Consider the following 22134-nt stretch of genomic DNA (forward strand, 5'->3'; position numbering starts at 1 on the left):
TAATTCCTCACCTCAAGGAGCTTACAACTAACTAGAGAGATAAGATAAATGTCCATTAATATGCAAAGGCATAAGGTGCCAGAGTGAATGGTAAAAATTTAAGTGTCCCAGTAACAGACACACTGTGTGATGACTAAGACCTGGCTCTTTTCAGCAATGCAATGATCTTAGACATTACCAAAAGTCCCATGATGGAAAATGCTATCCACATCCAGATAAAGAACTATGGAGTTTGAATGCAGATCAAAGCATATTATTTGCTCTTTTTTTTCCTTCTGTTTTGTTTTGGTTCCTCCTATTGGTTCTAATTCTTGTTTACAACATGACTAATGTGAGAATATGTTTAATAGGAATGTATATGTAGAGCCTATATCTGATTGCAAGCCCTCTTGGGGAGGGAGGGGGAGAAAATTTAAAATTCAAAAGCTTATGGAAGTGAATGTTGAAAACTAAATACAAATTAAAGAAAAAAAGTAAATAAGTAAAATAAGTAAAAAAATAAAAATAAAAGTTGTATTGAAAAAAAAAAAGTTCAAAAAAATGGCTGGAATATTCAGAATATGTCTCCAGAAAAAGATGAAACCAAGAATCTGGAGGAGATAAGATAGAAGAAAGGAAAGCATTCCAAATGTAGGGAACAGAACAAAACAGTAGTTTCATCATCTGATGACTTTATTTACATTAGATAGTCAATTCATGCATTCCCTTTTACCTGCAGTAGTTTCATTCATCAATCGCAGACAATTAAGACCCGCAATCTGTGTTGCATCCAGCACTGATCTTCTCTCCGCATCTGTATAGAAGCAGGGGACCTATAAAAAATATTAAATTATAACAATAAGAAAAATCCTTGCACTTGCTTAAATAAGATTAATTACAGTGCTTTGTAAACCTTAGAGCACTATATAAATCCTGGCTATTATTGTTACTGGGCTCAAACTACAATACTACATCATGGATATAATCAGATGCCTTATAACTCTAACAGCCAAATGACTTCTCATACAATCCATGCAGTTTATTCCATAGAAGTGGTCGTCTGAAAACAGCACAAAAAAGCCTGAAGCTTAGCACAGTGCCTCCCAGGTGAGCAGAGCCCAAATTTAACATGAAGTTCATAGTGAAGAAAGAGGCTGGGAAAATGAGCAAACAACAAAAAAGAACTTGACAGGTAGCAGGGAAGATAAGACCAAGACATAAACTTAGAAAATAACAATGAGAAAACAGCTACAAGCAAAACCTCAAAGAAAAATGCTAACTGAAAACGAGGCCACCAAAGATTCCTGTAAGAGTTAAAGAAAGAGATAAGCCTAGTAGAGGAAAAATTGGGAAAAGACATAAGTGATGAAAGGAAATTATGAAAGGAGAACTAAGTAACAGCTTGGTTTAAAAAAAAAAGATACAGGGGGCAGCTAGGTGGCGCAGTGGATAGAGCAACGGCCCTGAAGTCAGGAGTACCTGAGTTCAAATCCGACCTCAGACCAAACACTTGACACTAGCTGTGTGACCCTGGGCAAGTCACTTAACCCCACTACCTCGCCAAAAAAAATTAAAATTAAATTAAAATTAAAATTAAAAAGTTAAAAAAATTTTTTAAAAAGGCACAAAAAATGCTTAAGAAAATGGCACATTAAAAATGGAACTGGCCTAATGGTAAAAGAGGCACAAAAATTCCCTGAAGAAAAGAATTGCTTAAAAAGTAGAATTGGTCAAATGGAAAAAGGGGTACAAAAGCTCACTGAAGAAAATAATTCCTTAAAATTTGAATTTGAGGGGCAGCTAGATGGCACAGTGAATAGAGTTCCAGTCTTGGAGTCAGGAGGATCTGAGTTCAAATCCAGGCTCAGATACATGACACTTTCTAGTTGTGTGATTCTAGGCAAGTCACTTAACCCTGATTGCCTCACCAAAAAGCCAAAAAAGAAAAAAATTAGAATTTGGCAAGTGGAAGCTAAGAAACAAAGTCAGAAGAATGGGGGGGAAAAAAAGAAGTAAATGTGAATTTTCTCAATGGAAAAACAACTGACCTAGAAAACAGATAGAGGAGAGATAATTTAGGAGTTATTGAGACTTGAAAGACATAATCAAAATAATCAAGTCTAAACATTATCTTTTAAGAAATTATCAAGGAAAACTGCCCTGATATTCTAGAGAGGGTAAAACAGTAACTGAAAGAATCTAGGGGGTAGCTAGGTGGCACAGTGGATAGAACACTGGCCCTGGAGTCAAGAGGACCTGAGTTCAAATCTGGCCTCCGACACTTACTAGCTAGCTGGGTGACCCCTAGGCAAGTCACTCAACCTCCACTGCCTCCAAAATCTTAAAAAAAAAAACAAAGTCACTTTGGATGCCTTTAGAAAGCTTAAAAAAAAAAAAAGAATCTACCGATCCCCTCTTGACAAACATCCCAAAATGAAAACTCCCAGCAATAATAATTTCCAATTCCAGAGCTCCAAGTCAAGGAGAAAACACAGCAAGCAAACAGAAATAAACAATTCAAATATTGTGAAGCCACAGTCAGGATCACATTTCCACATTAAAGGAGTGGAAGGCTTGGAATATGATATTCTGGAAAACAAAAAAGCTAGGATTACAAGCAAAAATAACCTATCCAGCAAAACTGAGCATAATCCTTCGGTGAGGGGGAGAGAATACATACGTATGTTCGTTTATTTATTTATTTGTTGAAATAGGGGGCTTCCAAGCATTCCTGATGAAAAGACCAGAGCTAAACAGAAAATCTGATATTCAAATACAAGATCAAGAGAATCATAAAAAGGTAAACATGAAAGAATTATTATAAGAAACTCACTAAATTGTTTACATTCCTATGTGGGAATATGATACACGTAACTTATGAACTTTATCATTATTGGGGCAGTTAAAAAAGTCTATATAGACAGAGGGCACAGGTACAAATAGATTATGTTGGTATGATCTCTGCACTTCCCCTGCCCCCTCACCCCAAAAAGCAAGGGTGAAAAAGAGAAAGAGGAAGAGAGGTAGAATGGGGAAATTTTCCTCACATAAAAGAGATACATGAGAAAGTTTTTATGTGTCGGGGGAAAATGGGGCAGGAGGTATAGCAGGCAATGATTGAACCTTACTTTCATCAACATTGGTTCAAAGAAGGAAGGTTGTATGTACACATTCAGTTGGGTACAGTATCTTACCCAATAGGGAAACAGGAGGGGGACTAGATAAGAAATAGGTTGGAGGAGAGAGATGATAAAAGAGAAGGTGGATCAAGGAAGGCAGCGTCCAGAAACAAAACAAACTTTTGAGGAGGCACAAGATTAAAAAAAGAGAGAAAAGGATAAACAGAAGAAAACAGGATGGATGAAAATGAAATGACAAATGCTAGAGGGGATGAAGGAAAAATAGGTACATCTGTTGATAGAGGAGTAAACTGGTCCATCCATTCTGGAAAATAATCTAAAACTATGCCCAAAGGACTATAAAATTGCACATACCCTTTGATCCAGCAATATCACCACTAGGTTTGTACCCCAAAGAGATCAAAGAAAAATGATCTATATATACAAAAATATTTATTGTAGTTCTTCTTTTGATGGCAAAGAAATGGAGGAGATGCTCATCAATCAGGGAATGGCTGAACAAGTTGTACCATATGATTTGTGATGGAGTACTAAGTACTATGGAGCTATAAGAAATGATGAGGGAGGTGGTGTTTCAGAAAAAAACATGGCAAGACCTGTATGAACTGATGTGAAGTGAGAAGAATCAAGAGATCACTGGGCACAGCAATAGCAATATTGTAATGATAATCAACTGTGAAGGACTTGGCTACTCTGACCAATACAGTGATTCAAGACAATTCCAAAGGATTCATGATAAAAAAAAAAAGCTAACTCCAGAGATAGAACTGATGAACACTGAGGGCAAAATGAAGTATAATTTTCTCACTTTATTTTTTTTTGCTTTATTTTACAATATAGCTAATATAGAAAAATGTTCAGCATGATTTCACATGTATAATTGATATTACATTGCCTGCCTTCTCAGTGTGTGAGAGAGGGGTTGGAGGGAGAGAATCTAGAACTCAAAATTTCAAAAGAAAAGAATGCAACAAATAAATAAAAGGAGAGGAGAGTGTGTGTGTGTGTGTGCGCGCGCGTGCATAAAGGATGGTTTCAGAGAAATGTAGGAAAACTTATACGAACTAAAGTAGACTGAAATAAACAGTCAAGAAAACAAATTATATAATAACACCAAAACTGTAAAGGCAAACAATTTGGAAAGACTTAACAAGTCTACACAATGCAGTGACCAACCATGAACCATGCTACCTACACTTCCTGACAGAAAGGTAGTGGACTCAAGGTACAGAATAAAACACAGATTTTTTTGCTATGGTCAATGTGAGAATTTGTCTTTGTTTGGTCATGCACAATTGTTACAAGAAATCTCTTTTTCTTTTTTTCTTTCCAGTGCAAGAAGATGAGGGGGAGAAAATAAATACTTGTCACCTGAAAAAGAGAGAAATAACGGTGTTTGAGGTACTCATAAAACATCAAGTTTTAAAAGTCTAGCAGACAGATGACATGAAATTGGAAACTAAGAGAATTTAATGTTAACAGATTTACATAGCTTCTGGAATCATCTGCTCAAGTGAGAGAGAAAAGCACAGGAATGCTCTGAAACCTTCAAGGAAAGGGTGAAAGGTCATAAGAATTGATAACTAACCTGAATGATCCAAAAAAAAGTCAGATTACATTCCTTATTATAGTTTATGAAATCAGGGAAGCACATGCTACATCTCACACAGATTTTCAGCAAAAGTTACAGTGGGAAGGAATGTATTGTGATGGTCCTTAACATTTTGAAAGTCAGTTACCTGATAAATTCACTTATCGAGAACATCTCAATCTCTAACCACGAAGGAGGTATTTTGTATCTAGGAACTGATCAAGATCTGTTACAAAATAAAAATTCTCTACCACAAAAATTTTCATTAGAAGTCCATCTTAAAATAATGGCTAAGGAACATGAATAACAGCTATACAAGGAAACACTAAAAACTGGTATTCTAATATAAAACAAAAATTAGAGGTAGTGTGGTATTAGGAATAAAGTGCTGGGTTCTAATTCCAGTTCTGTCATTAATCAGCTATTAGGCAAATCACTTCAACTCTCTAAACCTTGGTTTTCCCTATCAGTAAAATGAGGGGGGTCTATGATTTAATTTCACTTGTAAGCACCAGCTTTCAAACAAATGCTTCTTCACAATGAGTCCCTGTTAACTTACTGAAACTACACAGTCAACAACAGGTTTCTTCAGGGCATTTTCTGCAGTTTCCTTTAATTTGGACAAGAGCATTCCTGTGACCTGCTCAATGGTGAAATTCCGCTCTTCCTCCATATATGTTACCTACAGGAAAAAATTCAGAAGTCAAAAATATGAAAGACAGTTATACTGACTAGTTAAAATAACTAAAAATTATTTAAACCAAATTTATCCTCTCATATGTAAATCAAGTCTACTCAATAAATTTTGTGTGTTTTAGCACCTATGAACAATTGTACTAGACTGGTGATTTTAACATTGTCAGTAAACAAGTAAAATGGGAAAGAAATAATTTTGCTTAGGAAAAACCTTGGAAATAAATATTTTCTGATTTGTACCTTGCTCATCTCCTGTTAACCCCTACATGCAGGGCACTAAGACTTGTGATCACTAAGAAAATGGAAATTTTAGGAAAGACTGTGGGATTATTACCTACTACTTCCAAGTTTTAAAATAGAAATTAATTAATTGTAATTCTGCTTTTCCAACACTCCCAAGGTATCTCTAATAATTAAGGGGGGGGGGATCAAGAATTTCTTAAAAAAAACTTATTCCAATGCTTTATGGAAGTCAGCCAGGGTTCAAGAAGGCCACGACAGTGAAGCAGGTTCTACAAAAGTGGAAAGGCTTCAAGTACAAACCCAATCATATCCTTCTATTATTACTACCTTAGATAAATTTAGAAAGGCTCATTGCCACAAGATTGGCCAACCAGTGGTAAGTGTAATGGATACAGAAAATCATGAACGGTTTATACTAAGGTATAAAAAATTTATAACCTCTATCAGTAGAGGTAGTATATTCACTGGAAAACGTCTTTTTTGAAATACGATACTGCTCATATAGTACTGCTAGGGGAGGCTCAACAAAGTTTGGGAAGCTACAACCTGAATGTCCTGAAGTCAGAAGTATAGGTGGCTTTTATCACAGCATTCCATAAATGGAGAGCAATACATTTGTTTAACCCACCAGTGGAACTATTTCAGGATTATTGGACTACCAGGAATGTACGCTATTTTTACTAATTTTCTTGTGTGTAACTTAACAGGATCCATCCACAGTTAACAGCTTTTCAAAAGGCAAATGTGGGTTGAAGATAACGAAAATTTCCTAACACACAGAGCTATTCAAAAATGGAAAAGGCTAACTTGGGAGTGAGGGGGTTCCCCTTTATTAGGTCTTCAAGCAAAAGCTTGCTGAGTATTTGCTGGAAATATTATAAAACAGATTCCAGTATCAGTCAGACCAAATGGCTTCTTAGATCCTTTTTAACTCGGATATTCTGTGAAATTTTTCTTTCAAGTGATCCATTTACTGTTTATTCAGCTTCATTTTTATCACTGTATTCCTGCTCACTTCTAACAACAGTCCCTAACACTTAGTAGACATTTAAATGCTTACTGATTGATTTCTACCTTTTAACTATAAATGTTATAACCTTCTCTTTCAACACTCATCACTCTGCAAAGGCTCATCCATGGCTTCCACCATCACCTCTACATAGGTCATTCATATACACAAGCTTCTCTAGCTACCTAGACAATAAATGGAATGTCCAAAACTAAAACCAAAATGCCTAAAATTAAATTCTTCCATTAAAAGTTAGTTTCTCTGATCCAATCATTTTGGAGAGAAATTTGGAATTATGCCCGAAGAGCTACAAAAATGGACATACCATTTGACCCAGCAATAACACTTCTAGGGCTGTATCCCAAAGAGATCATAAAAATGGGAAAAGGACCCACATGTACAAAAATCTTCATAGCAGTTCTTTCTGTGGTGGCAAAGAATTGGAAATTAAGGGGATGCCCATCAATTGGGGAATGTCTGAACAGTTTGTGGTATATGAATGTAATGGAATGATTGTGCTATAAGAAATGATGAGCAAGGGGACTTCAGAAAAACCTGTGAAGACTTGTAAGAACTGATGCTGAGTGAAGTGAGCAGAACGGGGAGAACCTTGTACCCAGTAAAAGCAATATTGTGTGAGACTAACTGTGATAGACTTAGCTACTTAGCTCTTCTTGGCAATGCAAGGATCTAAGACATCTCCAAAAGTCTCATGATGGAAAATGCTATCCACATCCAGAGAAATAACTATGGAGTTGGAATGCAGATCAAAGCATACTATCTGCTCTATTTTTTTTCTTCTGTTTTGTTTTGTTTCTTCTTTCTTGTGGTTTCTTCTATTCTAATTCTTCTTTACAACATGACTAACGTGAATTTAACAGGAATGTAAATGTACAGCCTATATCAGATTGCATCAGATTGTCTTGGGAAGGGAGGCAAGGATGGAGTAGGAGAAAATTTAAAACTCAAAAGCTTATGGAAGTGATTGCTGAAAACTAAAAATAAATTAATTTTAAAAAGTTAGTTCCTCTTTCCAATGAACAATTACATGGTCAGCAAGTGGTATTACTGGCCAATACTCCTCTTACTTATCCCATCTAGTCACTAAGCCAAGTAATCAAAGTCATCATTCTCCCTTCAAAACGCATTTGCCACTTTCACCTTCCTTTCCCCAGAAAAGGAAATCTAGAGTCTTAGTCTTAGTCTAGAGACCCTTCACTATTTCTACAATAGTTTACTGATTTACCTGACTCTAGGGTCTACTTACTTCATGACACACAGAACAAAGTTGCCAAGAAAATTCTTACTATGAGGTGAAATAAGGGTGATTAAAAAGTAACACATGGTCTTCATGTGTATCTGACACAGTCTCATTCCTCAAAAAAAAAAAAATTCTTACTATTACTGTTACTTACTAATTATTTACTAATACTGCCATTATCCCATCAGCTGTTCCCTATCAAATCTAAATATTCAAATTGAGTATTCATCTTCCAGGAATTCTTCCTCACAAAGAGGTTATCTTCTATTTCTTTTGCATCCCCAAACAACTCATACACGTCTGACCACATATTAGATGAACACAATACTATGTCAATGATTCTCTGAATACTGGCTAGCTACCAAGCAGGTAGCTACATAGGTTGAGGGGATACAGTGGGAAGTCAAATAGCTCAGTTTAATTTCCACTTATACTAGGAGTTACTCAATATTGTCATCCTCTATCCCACACCAAATTTAAAAATTGATTCAATTTGCTTTAGACAAAAAAAAATGAGTCCTACAGAATACCTTTCCCATACTAGCTTTAATTCTAGGATTACGAAAAAATACATACAAACACACACACACACACACACACACACGACTGTTCCTTATGAACAAATAAAATAAACTTTGTATCAATATATGCTATGCTGGATCCATAATTTTATCATAAAATTTTGTCTTAAGTTTACCTTGATACCAGCTGAACCTGTTGGTAATTGCACAACTTCGTATGCAAGGTGAGACTTCTCCTCTTGAACAAATGGATCTGAGAATGCTCTGCCATGAAATCTCTTAAAACCTTGGACTGTATTCTTTGCATTTGAAATAACCTAAAAGAAATGAACCTAGAATTAAACAATATAGACTAGCTACTGCTAAATATCAAAGAAACAAAACTGTATGACCTCAATTTTAAATGTCTTTCCTTCAAGGGGGTTGTGGGGAAGAAGAGAGAAAATTTGGAATTCAGAAATCTTATAAAAGTGAATGTTGAAAACTATCTTTACATATAATTGGAAAAAATAAAATATTATTAAGTGAAAAAATAAAATAAAATAAAATTTCCCCTCAGATCTGTTTTGGCTGAAACCCCTAAGTTTTATGTGGTGTTTCATTATTGTAATTTCCTTTGATGAAATTTTCTGTTGTTTCTACCATTTATTTATTGTTGCAACAGTTCTTTAGAATCGTTAGTCTCACTGCACTTTATTTTAATAGATTTTTATTTAATACAATTTTATTAAATTGTGACCAGTAAAAAAAAAAGTCTTTCCTTCTTATAGAGGGCTCTACTGAAAATGACCCTAGAAACCTTTCATTTTATAGGTAAAGAAAATTAATCCCATAGGGTGACAAAGGGAGTTGCAGAATTAGTCTTGCAAAATTCTAGTCTAGCTTTCTTTCCCCAACATACTTATCATTCCCTAATAATTTTTTTCAATTCTTCCTTTAACTTTTAATGAACATGAACAAAATACAGCTATGAATTGCAAAGATTATGCTTTTAAAAAGTCTTCTGAATGTAGAATTAACTTCACACAATATTGGACACCTGAGAGGCTCTATTATGAGTTATATGGTCTTTATTACCTCTACCAGGAGGGTTATTCTTCATTGTTAACTTGGAAGGAAATAATAGAGAATCCTTAAATGGGTTATAGTTGTCTAGGGGAAGGAGTGAAAGGAAAAACTTCTACCTGGCTTTTAGCTGCAGCTCCAATTGAACGATTCTTAGGACCAAAAGAAACACACGCCCTAGAATAAAAAACATTTATACATTTTTAGAAAAATTTTTGGAATTTATTACAGTATAATAAAAATGCTATAGACCAAATCTTATTGCAAAGAGCATTACAATAGAAATGCTAGAACAAACAAAAGTATTCCAAAGTCCTAACGAAAGGTACTCATTTCCAGCTATATAATTTCAGAATAAAGTGATGATGCATTGTAATGGGATCTGGCATACATTTCATCCAAAATCATAAAGGGGGAGGGGAAGGGAAGGATCTTTTTTCAAAAGAAACAACTCATAACCACTGTATAGTTCAGACACAGAAAATTCCCTGTAACTAAATTTTCCTAGCTATCATTAGCATACTTGTTTCTAGTGCCCCTATTCTTCAGATACATAACTTCTCTTTATCACACCTCCCGGATGCATCTTTCAAAGGCTGGGGACAGCAGATATTTAGTTCTCTAATCCCCTATTCCACCTGTTCTATTAAATCATCTCCTCCCAGTAGCTTTCAGATAGATTCACTTCTTTTGCTAGAAGGAAATAAATAGCAAATTGTTACAGAGCTACAAAGTCTAAGCAGTCAATGGTTACATGAAAGCAAATGTGTATAACTGTCATGTCTAGTACTATGGCTGAATGAATGAAAAATCATTTAAGTCCTTACCATGTGCCAAGTACTATATTAAGGACCAGGAGACACAACAGAAAAGCAAGACAAGTCTCTGCTCTCAAGGAGCCTACATTCTATGGGGACAACAGTAGATTTCAACTACAAATCAAATGGAAAAGATCAGTGGTTTTCAGGGTACAAAGCATATGGCAATGCATTTATAATAGTAACAACTAAGACTATGTTCAAGACACCATGCTAAGTACAATTATTATCTCATTTGATCCTCACAGTAACTTTGGGAGGTAGGTGCTATTATGATCCCCATTTTATAGATGAGGAAACCAAAGGCAAACAGTGGTTAAGTAACTTTGCCTTTTAAATATCTGAGGCTGGATTTAAACTCAGGTCTTTCTGACTACAGGCCAGACACTCTATATAGACTATACTACCCAGCATCTGTATTAACCATATTTATTTCTGATACTGAACCATTTTATAGTGCCAAAGATTTTTCTGGTTTTTCAGTAGCTGTAGTCAAGTCTGTTGTTGTTCAGGCATTTTCAGTGGCACCAGACTCTTTGTGACCCCATTTGGGGTTTTCACGGCAAAGATACTAGAATGGTTTGCCATTTCCTCCTCCAGCTCATTTTACAGATGAGGAACTGGGGCAAAGAGGGTTAAGTGATTTGCCTAGGGTTACGCAGTTAGTTAGTATCTGAGGCCACATTCAAACTCTGGAAGATAAGTCTTCCTGACTCCAGGCCTGGCACTTTATCCAGTTGCCCAGTGAGTATACTTGCTTCCATATACAGTTTACTAACTAGCATGTTGCCAAGATATGTCTCATTTTCTTTCTTTCTTTTTTTTCCCCTCAAACTCAGAGCATACTAAGCAGAGTTGCCAAGTCCTCCTTTACAAAATATTCTGAAGTCAATGAAGAAACCTCACTGGCTTCTTTTCACCTCTACTTCTCCAGGTTATGCACCCAGCTGCCCAGTGACTCTACTTACTTCCATATACAGTTTATGTAACTAGCATGTTACCAAGATACATCTTTTTTTTTTTTCAAACTCAGAGCATACTAAGCACAGTTGCCAAGTCCTCAAGCCATCGAGGCTGAATTCAAGTGCTAATTTCCATGAAGATTTCCCTGATTCTTCCTCCCACCCCTCCCCAACCTACAAGTGATTGACATAACTTTTCATCTCACAAGATTTTTCTTACTCATTTTAAAAATATACTAAAAATTAAGACTATTTCTCTAGCTATACAACATCTCTCTCAAAAGACTGTTAGGTCACTGAGTAACAGGACTGTATCTTACTTATCTTTGTAACTCCTCTAGCACCAAGCAAAGCACTACATAATGTCAAGCACATAAAAGTAGAACAGAATTCTCAAAATGTAGGAAAAAAAATGAATGGATACCTCTGAAAAACCCATGATTATGATAAATCTTCATTCAGGCTTTTGGTAGAGGAGAGATATGATGAAAGTAATGCATAAAACTACCTTCCATGGCTTTCTATTTTCTATCAAAACAAGCTTAAACTCCTCTGTCAAGACTTTTAAAACTTCCCACTATCCAAAATAATAATAGGTAACATTTATATATCACTTACTATGTGTGAGGAAGTGTGCCAATAAGCACTTTACAATTATTATCTCATTTGCTCTTCCCAATAACCCTGGGAAGTAGGTACTATTATTATCCCCATTTTACAGATGAGAAAACTTGGGCAAACAGAGGCTGTAACTTGTACAAACTTGTACAGGGTCATACAGTTAATAAGTGTATGAGACTGGATTTGAATTCAGGTCTTCCTGACTCCAGCACAGGCACTCAATCCACTGTGCCATCTAACTGTCCTCCATTGAGGAAGGAAAAGAAAATACTAGTAACTGAAGTGGCCACAGGGAACTTATAAGATGAGTTTTAGGGGCAGCTAGATGGTGCAGTGGATAGAGCACCAGCCCTGAAGTCAGGAGTACCTGAGTTCAAATCCGATCTCAGATCAAACACTTGACACTTACTAGCTGTGTGACCCTGGTGAAGTCACTTAACACCAATTGCCTTTAAAAAAAAAAAAAAAAAGATGAGTTTTGAAGAAAGAAAAGGTTCTAGAAGGAGAAGAGGAAAGAATACATTCCACACATGGACAACAGTTTATGTAAATGTACAGATGTGGGAGATAGAATGTCCAATTTGGGGAACCAGGGGGAGTCCAATTTGGGGTGTAATATTAAATCAGAATAGGGCGGAAATCTAGAACCAGACTGTAGAGTTTTTTGGGTTTTTTCTCAGAAGCAATAGGGAGTTGTTAAGTTTTCATTTTTATCAAAATGTGGCCTATGAAGTTTATTTTGATAATGGTGTGGACAGATTGAAAGAGGGAACCAGGAACCAGGAAAACCAATTAGACTATTACAAGAGATCAAGCCAAAAGGAAATGAGGACCTGAATTAGGGTGACAGCTGTGTAGAGATAGGTGCATATGATATACTTTGTGGCAACAGAATCAAACAGAACTTGGCAAAGGACTGGCTGAAGGGAGAGAGGAATGCAGAGGAAGAGAGGAAGAGAAAGAAGGAAGTGGGGGAGAGAGAAAGAGGAATCAAGAATGATTATATAGGACAGCGGAAAAGAAAGGCTGGATTTGGAGCAAGAGGACCTTGGGTTCTTATCCTGGCTCTGACCTTTACCCTATTACCTATGAGACTCTTAGGGTAAATCACTTATCAAGTCTCTGGGCCTCAGTTTTCTCATCTGTAAAATGAAGTTTGACTAGATGACCTCTGAGGTATTTTAGTTCTGGATGTATGATACTGTAATTTCCAGGTTACAAACCTACATGATTGGGAAGAAGGTGGTAACCTGAACAAAAAGAAATTTGGTGGGCAAACCTGGGAAGATACTGACATCCATTTTGGGTGTGAGATGCTACAACATACAGCGGGGATTTAAAGAAGCATAAATAAGAGTATACTCTGAGCATGGATATGGGCAAAGGCATAGAGGTAAGAAATAGGAGATGGAATATGAAGTTTGGATAACACCCAATAATAGGTCAATTTTACTGGAACAAATGGGAGGGAAAGTTCAGTTTACGAGAGTAATAACAATCTCAATGGGTAATGTAGTTGTATGAACTCAATCTTTTATGAGAAGAATGGCTAAGTGAAAATGGTAGAAGAAACCTGCCAATGCCCATCAAAGCCCATCTCCCAGCCACAGTCCAGGGATGTGAGAGAATAGGTACTTCTAGAAAAGAGTGACAAGGGATGAGGTATTTCTAAGAGAAAAACAGATTTTCATGAACACCAGAAGATGGAAAGAATTTAGGAAGAAATCAAGAATGAAGGGTACACTACCACACAACAGAAGGGGACAACAGAAGTGGATAGGAAGTAGGAAGGGGCAGGACTGAGTTGGGTAGAGATCAAAGAACAACGATATACAGAACAAAATATTTTTTACCGCATGGGATACAAAAATGAATCATGGAAAGTGAGAGGTAGGAATTAGCTAGTCCAAGGAAAGAAATAAAAAACATGAAGCTTACAGACAAAATTGGTCAAGGTTTTAATTAGAAATCTTGTGTTAAGATGTCTGTTAATGGTGGTAAGTCTCTAGTTCTAAGAGCAAGACAAGGTAAGTGTTGAATCTGGAAAGATCATGTGGTAAAGGAGGTCCCTCGTTCATTTCCTTCCAACCATAATCCTTAGAGAAATCAGACAGGGTATATAGTATAACAATAGCCAGGACTAACACTACTCTCAAAGAAAAGAACAATATTAAAGCCTGAAGAAAACAGACAAGCAAAAGAATCTTGAAAGTTACATGTTTAATTATATCTTTAAAAGTAAATCAAATTGTTCCTAATAAAGATTTGAAGTCTGGTGTATAATCCTCTTTTTCTGTTCTTTATATATGGTATTTTTATTCAATGCTTAAGTTCAGAATAAAAACAAAATTTTTTAAAAAAAGAATTCTACAGTTCCCTAGCAAAAATTAAAATTAGAAACAAAGGCTAATGTATTTTCATCTTACTTCAACATTCTATGGTTATACTTTGATACTAAATACATTCTAACCTAAACCTTTCTCTAGAATTTGGAAGAGTGCTTGAAGGAGGAAGATCATTCATTGGCTTTGTTACAAACCTGCTGGCTCCTTATGAAATTAAACCCAAATCCTGAAACATTTTTAAATGAGTCATCTTTATTCTAGTTTTTACTTTGAAATATGCCCCAGTTTCTAGTAGCTTACCTTTTTATTGTTTTCAACCATGCATTTAAAACATAACAAAAAAAAAAACACCTCATTTTCAAAGAGCAGGGAAACATCAGCTTTTCTCAAGTCTATGAAGTCTAACCTTTATTTTATCACTATAAAGAGAATCCTTTTTAACTGTAATTTCCAACTTTTTCTGAGGTTCCAACAGAGAAACTAGTTTATCAAATACAAATTCAGAAGCAAAGTAATACTGAATTACTTTTTCTTTTTTTTAATTAGACAAACTACCTGTGACCTTGGGAAAATTACAAACTCTCCAGGCCTCATTTTTGTGATCCAGGGGGTTGGATTTTACGACCTTCTAGGTCCTTTTCAGCTCTAATTCTAAGAGAGCTATGGTCACATAAGAAGCAGGAGAGCTGGCATTCAAACCCAGGTCCTGACTCCAAATCCAATACTGTTTCCAGTATACCATACTATCATCTTCCATTAAAACACTCTAGTACCATGGCAATGATCCAATCCCCATCAAATCCAACAACAAACTAGAAATGCTTTAAATGGTCAAAGTCAACTAAGTTTAGGAGCTTATTACCATTAAGTTTGGACACTAAGTGATGATTTTTTGTCTACAGCAATCCATGAAACTATACTAAATCATGGAAAGGTGGTGATCTACATCAATGGGAATACCCAAACCAATGAAGCATTTCTTTTTCTGAAATATTCTATCTCAAGGGTTAGTGGGCTAATACAGCAACATTTTCATTATCGTCAAAATTATGCCATAGTCCAGATCACTTATTACCCCCAATCTTAAGATTCTCACTTTGACTTACTCAAGAGTCATCTGTATGCTACAGTGCCTACAATTTTCCCCTTGCTACTACAATTGAACCTATTCCATGTTAAAGCAAAGTTACAACTTCTGATTTTGAATTTTGTGGAGTTGATGATTTATAAATAATTTTAAGTGAAGACTGGCTATTTGGAAGGAAAGTACCTTTTCTTTCCTGCTTCTTTTAAGGTTCCTTTTAGGGTTTAGCACTGTTGATCCCAAGGAAAGAATCAGGGAGCTGTCAAGCCCTACTTCACAGCCTCCCCAAAGTACTAGAGGTACACTACTGGTCCTGTAGCCTAGGCAACCCTAGTTTAGAAGTAAAGGAAATGAATGATGACTCAGAGTCTTTCCCACCCCAGCCTCCCACATTAGCTTCTTTAGTGTACTTCTGTATACATCAAGGCAAGGACAAAATATTTTTTTGCTTAGAGAATCCTCTGTTGGCAGCTTTCTTGCTATTTCCCTAGGGCTCCTCTCCACCCATATATCCAATTAAATCATCAGCTCCTCCTCTCAGCCCTTTTCACTTATCAGTTTAATTTTTACTCACTGAGGCAGCATGACATAGCAGACAGAATGGTGGACTTGGGAATCATCAGAAAAACCAATCTGAATCCTGACACTCATATTTACCAGCAGTGTGACCACAGGCAAGTCATTTAACTTCTATGTCCCAGTTATTCAGTTTATATATAATATATAATATCTAATATCTAACTCCAGGGTTGCTGTGAGATTAAATGAGATAATGTATGTAAGGTACTTTGTAAGCTACAAAGTGCTATATAAATCAGTTATCATTATTACTTGCCTTTAAATTTATTTCTCCACTGTCCCGGGACACTGCACCCTTTCCTTCTAGATGAGGTTCTGAAAACAGCAAAAAACCAAGGTGTGCTCAACTGTGTAGCTAAGTGACCCCATTTCAGGTGTAATTATAAAGGCTGATCTGGGGAATTAACTTTGATTATATACACAAAAGTATATTTGTCCTAATATTTTTCAAGTACTATTAAAGCATAATATTTCATCATTCTAAAGTGGAAAGTTAAGTTTAGGAACTGCCTATCCATGGTATATCTTCAGTTCATATTCTAGACAATTCCTAAGTGATTTGATGGAAGAACCTTCCCTTTCTTCTGGGCCAATTTTAAAAGGAGGAGCCATTATGTTTTAAGTTTAGTAACTTAGTTTAACAACCAACTATTCACTCTATGAATCAGGGTAAAAATTTTTTAAAATATATTTAAAGATTCTGTTTTACATGAGTTTCTCTAATTTTATTATAAATCTCAAACAAAAGTTTTTTCTGAAATATGGAGACCTCCAATGTGCTTTAGGAACTCCAGTAACTGTTTACTCCGAATCTTTTCCAGTCAAGGTGACAAACATATAAAGCACATTTGAAACCCCGGTCATGTGATTCTTATTCAGAACTACACATCCAGATGCAAAATGGCATCAGGCTTTAATGACCTGTAGAACATTTCCTATTTTCCTAATTTAGGAATATGTTTAAGTAGTATGTTACTGCTGTCACTAGTAACTCTTTAAAATTTTCTTTTCAAAACTAATTTTTCCTATTAGCAAGACAATGTTTAGAATTATACTAAAAGGTAGCATTGCTATTACCCCAAATTCATTTAATGTTCCAGTCAAGGTCATCCCAAAAACACTTGAGAAACGATATTTTCTTTTCCATCCTTCAAATCTGTATTAAACATCCTCCACATTTGATTGTTACTTTCATCCTCATTATCTCTCACTTCCCATTTTGAAGCTGTTGCCAAGTCCTGTCAATTTCACCTTTGCAACAATTCTCAAATATGCCCGCCTTTGATACTGCCACAACTCTAATGCCTGCCTTCTTCATCTCACACTAGGATTATTGCAGTAGACTGAAGCTGGCTCTGATTCCTCAACTTTGTTACAACTCCAAGTCATCCTCTATTCAGTCACTAAAGTGATTTTCCTAAAGTGCAGGTCCAATCACATCACCTCCCTATTAAACAAATTTCAGTGGCTCCCTATTATTTCCAAGAGCAAATACAAAATGCTGTTAGAATTCCTTCATAACCCAGCCCTCTCCTACCTTTCCAGTCTTCTTTACCTTACCTCCTGCCACTTATTCTTTGACACAGTGACACTGGTCTTCTGGCTTTTACATGAACAAGACACTCCATCTCTTGGCCCTGGACATTCTCTCTGGCTTTCCCTCATGCCTGGAACATTCACCCACCAGGGCTCCAACTACCTGACCTCCCTACTTTCCTTTAAGTTCCAAATAAAACCTGGTCTTCTACAGGAAGCCTCACCCAATCTTTTTTCCCTCCAGGCAATGGGGTTAAGTGACTTGTCCAGGATCATACAGATACCAAGTGTCAAGTGTCTGAGACTGGATTTGAACTCAGGGCCTCCTGACTCCAGGGCTGGTGCTCCATCCACTGCACTACCTAGCTGCCTCACCATGCCCCACCCCTCTTATTTCCAGTGCCTTCTCTCTCTTATTTCCTACTTACCCGGTATATAGCTTGCTTTGTGTGTATTTATTTATATGTAGTCTCCCCCATTATACTGTAAGCACCTTAAGAGCAGGGAGAGCCTTTTGCCTCTCAGTACCTCCACTTCTTAGCACAGCACCTGGTACAGAGTAGGCGGCTTAATATATGTTTACTGACTGATAATTTGTGATCTATTCAATTTACATTTCAAAAACTTTCAAATTCACTCAACTAAGAGGGGAAGTGTTTGAAGTTGGGGGCATGCCACCTCTTCTTTCAAACTAGCAAATCACATGTTAAGTAAAACTGTCCCAATCCTTAAGGAACTTACAATATTGCTTGAGAGACAAAAAAAAAAAAAAACACAAAAGAGCTGGCATCACAGCATAATACCATGCATTATATCTAGTCTGTACAGCAATCTCCCCTCCAGCAACATGAGAGCATCTCTTCAATTTTATTATTAGAAGTCATTGGAAAAATAAGTAGCAGTCACTAGTTGCCCTGCAATGCATCTATTCTGTAGAGTAAGTGATATCTATATTGCAGAGCTAATGGTAATTCAGAGACACTCAATGATAAGGGGAAAGGTTCATGCTACAGTGGAAAGACCCTGCCTGCCTTCCAGTACTACTTTTGCGACCTTGGTCAAGTTATAAATTTTTCAGGCCTCAGTTTACTCATTTGTAACTTGAGGTTGGATTAGATTAAGGGTTGAGCCCATGGGCCCCAATGAAATTCATGGATAGATTTCAGGGTTTGTTTTTGTTTTTCTTTAATAAATATTTTGATAATTATATTTTGACTCATTTTCCTTTACAATCCCTATATATTTTATGCATTTAAAAACATTATTCTAAGAAGTTCATGGGGGCTTCACCAGACTACAAAAGGGTTCACAACACAAAAGAGTATAATGCTAAATGAGTTCCAAGTTCCCTTCCACCACTTACATTCCATGATTCTACAATAAGTATGATATAGTGAATTGAGGAAGAGTTGAGAGAGGGTGGTTCCAGATTGGAAATCCAGTCATGCTACTTTTTCACTGTATGTCCCAGGGGATGTCTCACTTTCTCAGGGCCTCACTTTTCTCAGATAAGAGGCCTGAACTAAATCTCAAAGCTAAAATCATTTTTAAGTTTTATGATCCTATGATTTGAAAGACGGTGTTCTCCGAAACAGAATGATCAGCTGCTTTTGTAAAAATTCATTAGGACTAGTCCTCCGTAACTTACTTTAAAATTTGGGATCTCTTAATGATGCTGCCCATAAAAGGTTTGTTAACCTGGTTTGTTCACATTGGGGGGAAATAATCCAGAATATGATGAAACACCTTCAGACAGAAGTGAGAGTCTCAAGATGTAAAGTGACACATTTTTTGGACATAGCCAATGCAGATATTTGTTTTGCTTGCCCAAGCATAGTTGTTACAGATATTCTTTTTAATCCAAGGGGGAAAGGGGGTGGGGGATTTTTTTAAGTAAAGAAAAGAATTGTGGGGAATAGCTTTGATCATGTTCTAATTCGGTAGGAAGGCTGAACAATAGAGTGGTCTAGTCTAACCCTGCAGACAAGCTAGAAGTGGGGACTGGAAAGGATAAACCATCACTAAAGATAAATATCTATTTCTTCTCGGATTATCAAGCATACTATTAGACCTCTAAACCTTGAGATCATAGGGTTTGAAGTCAAGAGGGCCCCGGTTCAAACCCAAGCTTTGCCAGCTCCAACCTGTGTGACCTGGGGCAAATCGTTTACAAACTCTCTGGGCCGCAGTTCCTCATCTACAAAATGAGGGCTAGGATTAACATTTAAGTCCCTTCCAGCTCTAAATACACGATCCTATGACCTCCCCTAGCTCGATCTGGACTCCAAGGTGAAGTGGTCTCTTTACCAATAGCCCTGGTCTCTCCAAAATCCCACCCTGTCTCAATAACCCTCCTCCCAAGCAATTAAAAAAAAAATCACTCCAGTGTCCTCCCTCCCTCCCAAATCCAGTGGCTTTTGGGGGTCCCTCTAGGTCCCCCAGACTCCCTCGCAAGAGCTCTCTTCTCTCTCCTCCCCCATGCTCTATCCTGGGACCCTATTTTCCAACAGACCCTGCTAATCCTTAGGCCTTGGGACTCCCTTACTTTGGAGCTCGGTGCTTGGTACGGGGTAGGCACTTAATAAATGCTATTTAACTGATTCATCCTCTGGTTCTCTGCCCCCCAACCCCATACACCCATAGCCCGACCATCTCCTTCTAGGCCAGCCCCAAATCCCATGCCCTCCCTCGGCCTCCGTCCTCGTGGCGGGAGGGGGGGGTGGGTTGTACTGAAGAATCTCGGACTTGGACAAATGCCTTGGCCCGTCTGAGCCTCCGCTTCCTCATCTGTGGAATGGGTACCCTCCAGCGAATTGTCAGCAAAGCACCAGGGGTACGTCAGCTACTCCGTCTCGCCCCGAGCCCGACCCCACGAGTAGTCGGGCCGGACCCTGACCCGCTCGGTGCCCGGCTCCCGCTACCCTCGCCCTCACTCACGGGGTGCAGCGGTCGCTGTACTCATTGGCGATCGTCTCGATGCCGCCGGCCCGGGCCACGGCAACGTAGCAGCTTTGGAAGCCCAGGTCAATGCCCACCACCGACATGGCCCCGGCCTGGGACGGGAGCCCGGCGGCCCCGCACAGCACCGGGGGAGGGGCTGGGGAGAGCGCGAGGCGCACGCACGAGGCCCCGCGTGGCTGCCCAGGAGCGCGCGCCACCCGCCGCCGCCGCCGGGCCTGGGGACTGACGGACAGACGGACGGACGGAGGGAGGGAAGGAGGGAGAGAGAGAGGCAGGAAGAGACAGAGGCAGGGAGCGAGGCAGCGCGCGAGGGAGAGAGCGAGGCGAGCGCACGAGCTGGAGCCGGCTCCGCTGCCGGGACACTGGCGGCCGAGAGGGCTGCGGGGGCGGGGGCGGGGGCGGGCTGGGGAGGGGAGAGGAGAAGCTCTCGAAGGATCTCGTCGCGTCTGGAAGAGGGCGGGGTCAGGGAGACGGGAGAAAGAAGGGCGCTTCTCGCGACATTTCCAGACTTTTCCTGTCTCCCCACCCCCACCCCCTCTTTCACTGGGCTCCTCCCCCTACGCTGTCTACGTCACACACTGGTACGGGGCGAGGGAAGGGAGGGCAAGGGACGGCAGGAGGGGTGGGGAGGAAGACTTTCATTTTGTTTCAGTGCGCCTGCGCCGACCAGGGTGTCGTCCCTTCTACAATTAACTCGAACAATGAATGGGAACTGGGCCAAAGAAAAATTGTCTTTTGGACATATTCACGACGCTGTATATGCTGTCGTCATCCGCCTCTGTCCACCCCACGTCAGAGTGGACAGAGTGGACGCGCGGAGTGGAAGAGCGCGGAATGTGAATCCAGGTAACACCTGGGTGACCTGGGGCAAGTCCCCGACCTCATCTCTTCAGCCTTAGTTCCTCCTCTTCTGTGAAAATAAACCCGTTGGACTCGGTGACCTTCCAGCTTACAAATAATTATTATTAGTAGTATTATCATTGCGAAAAACAGTAATGGCTAACATGTATATAGCGTTTTAAGGTTTACAGATATCTCGTTTTATCTTCACAACAGGAGGTAGGGGCTGTTCTTATCCCTATTTTACAGTTTAGGAAACTGAGGATGAGAGGTTCACAGGTTTACTATGACTATTAAGTGTTTGAGGCTGGATTGAAGCACTTTCCATATATTATCTTATCCATTTCCATACATTATCTCCTCCCTCAGGAGGCCAACTGGCAGATACAATCTCCCAGTCTGAAAATGTAGATTTTGCTAGCTTCCGAGGATGAGCAAACCAAGGACAGTCTCTTAACCTCTCAATACCCCCAAGGCAAATCAATTTAATTGCACAACAGTTGCCTGATCAGTTGCCCTGTGCTTAGTACAAATTGTTCAGACTTTCACTTGTGTTGTACTCTTCCTTACTCGGTGGACCATAGCATGTCCATGGCGTTTTCTTGGCAGATATTGGAGTGGTTTGTCATTTCCTTAAGACAAACAAATGACTTACCCAGGGTCACACAGCTAAGTCTCTGAGGCTGTATTTGAGTTCATATCTTCCTGACAGTGAATGGAGCACTGGGCCTGGAGTCAGTTCAAATATAACTTCTGGTACTAGCAGTGTGACCCTGATAAGTCACTTAACCTTGTTTGCCTCAGTTTCCTCATTTGTGAAATGAGCTGGAAGAGGAAACGGCAAACCACTCCAGTATCTTTGCAAAAAAAAAAAAAAAAAAAA

At 38.4% G+C, this 22134-nt stretch overlaps 1 protein-coding gene across 1 annotated transcript in view; it reads right to left on the minus strand.

Annotated features, from left to right (window-relative positions):
* Positions 1–20517, minus strand: part of HSPA4 (heat shock protein family A (Hsp70) member 4) — a 50266-nt gene extending 29749 nt beyond the window's left edge. The window contains exons 1-5 of the mRNA XM_027849104.1: positions 20388–20517; positions 9625–9682; positions 8617–8757; positions 5270–5392; positions 713–812 (exon numbers count right to left, since the gene is read on the minus strand). Of these exons, the coding sequence (XP_027704905.1) occupies positions 713–812; positions 5270–5392; positions 8617–8757; positions 9625–9682; positions 20388–20494 (529 nt within the window). The 5' untranslated portion in view covers positions 20495–20517. The remainder of the gene's footprint in view (positions 1–712; positions 813–5269; positions 5393–8616; positions 8758–9624; positions 9683–20387) is intronic.
* Between the last annotated feature and the right edge of the window lie 1617 nt (positions 20518–22134).

Source organism: Vombatus ursinus, unplaced genomic scaffold, assembly GCF_900497805.2.
Source record: "Vombatus ursinus unplaced genomic scaffold, bare-nosed wombat genome assembly UNPS02007284.1, whole genome shotgun sequence".
In the NCBI taxonomy this organism is placed as follows: domain Eukaryota; kingdom Metazoa; phylum Chordata; class Mammalia; order Diprotodontia; family Vombatidae; genus Vombatus; species Vombatus ursinus.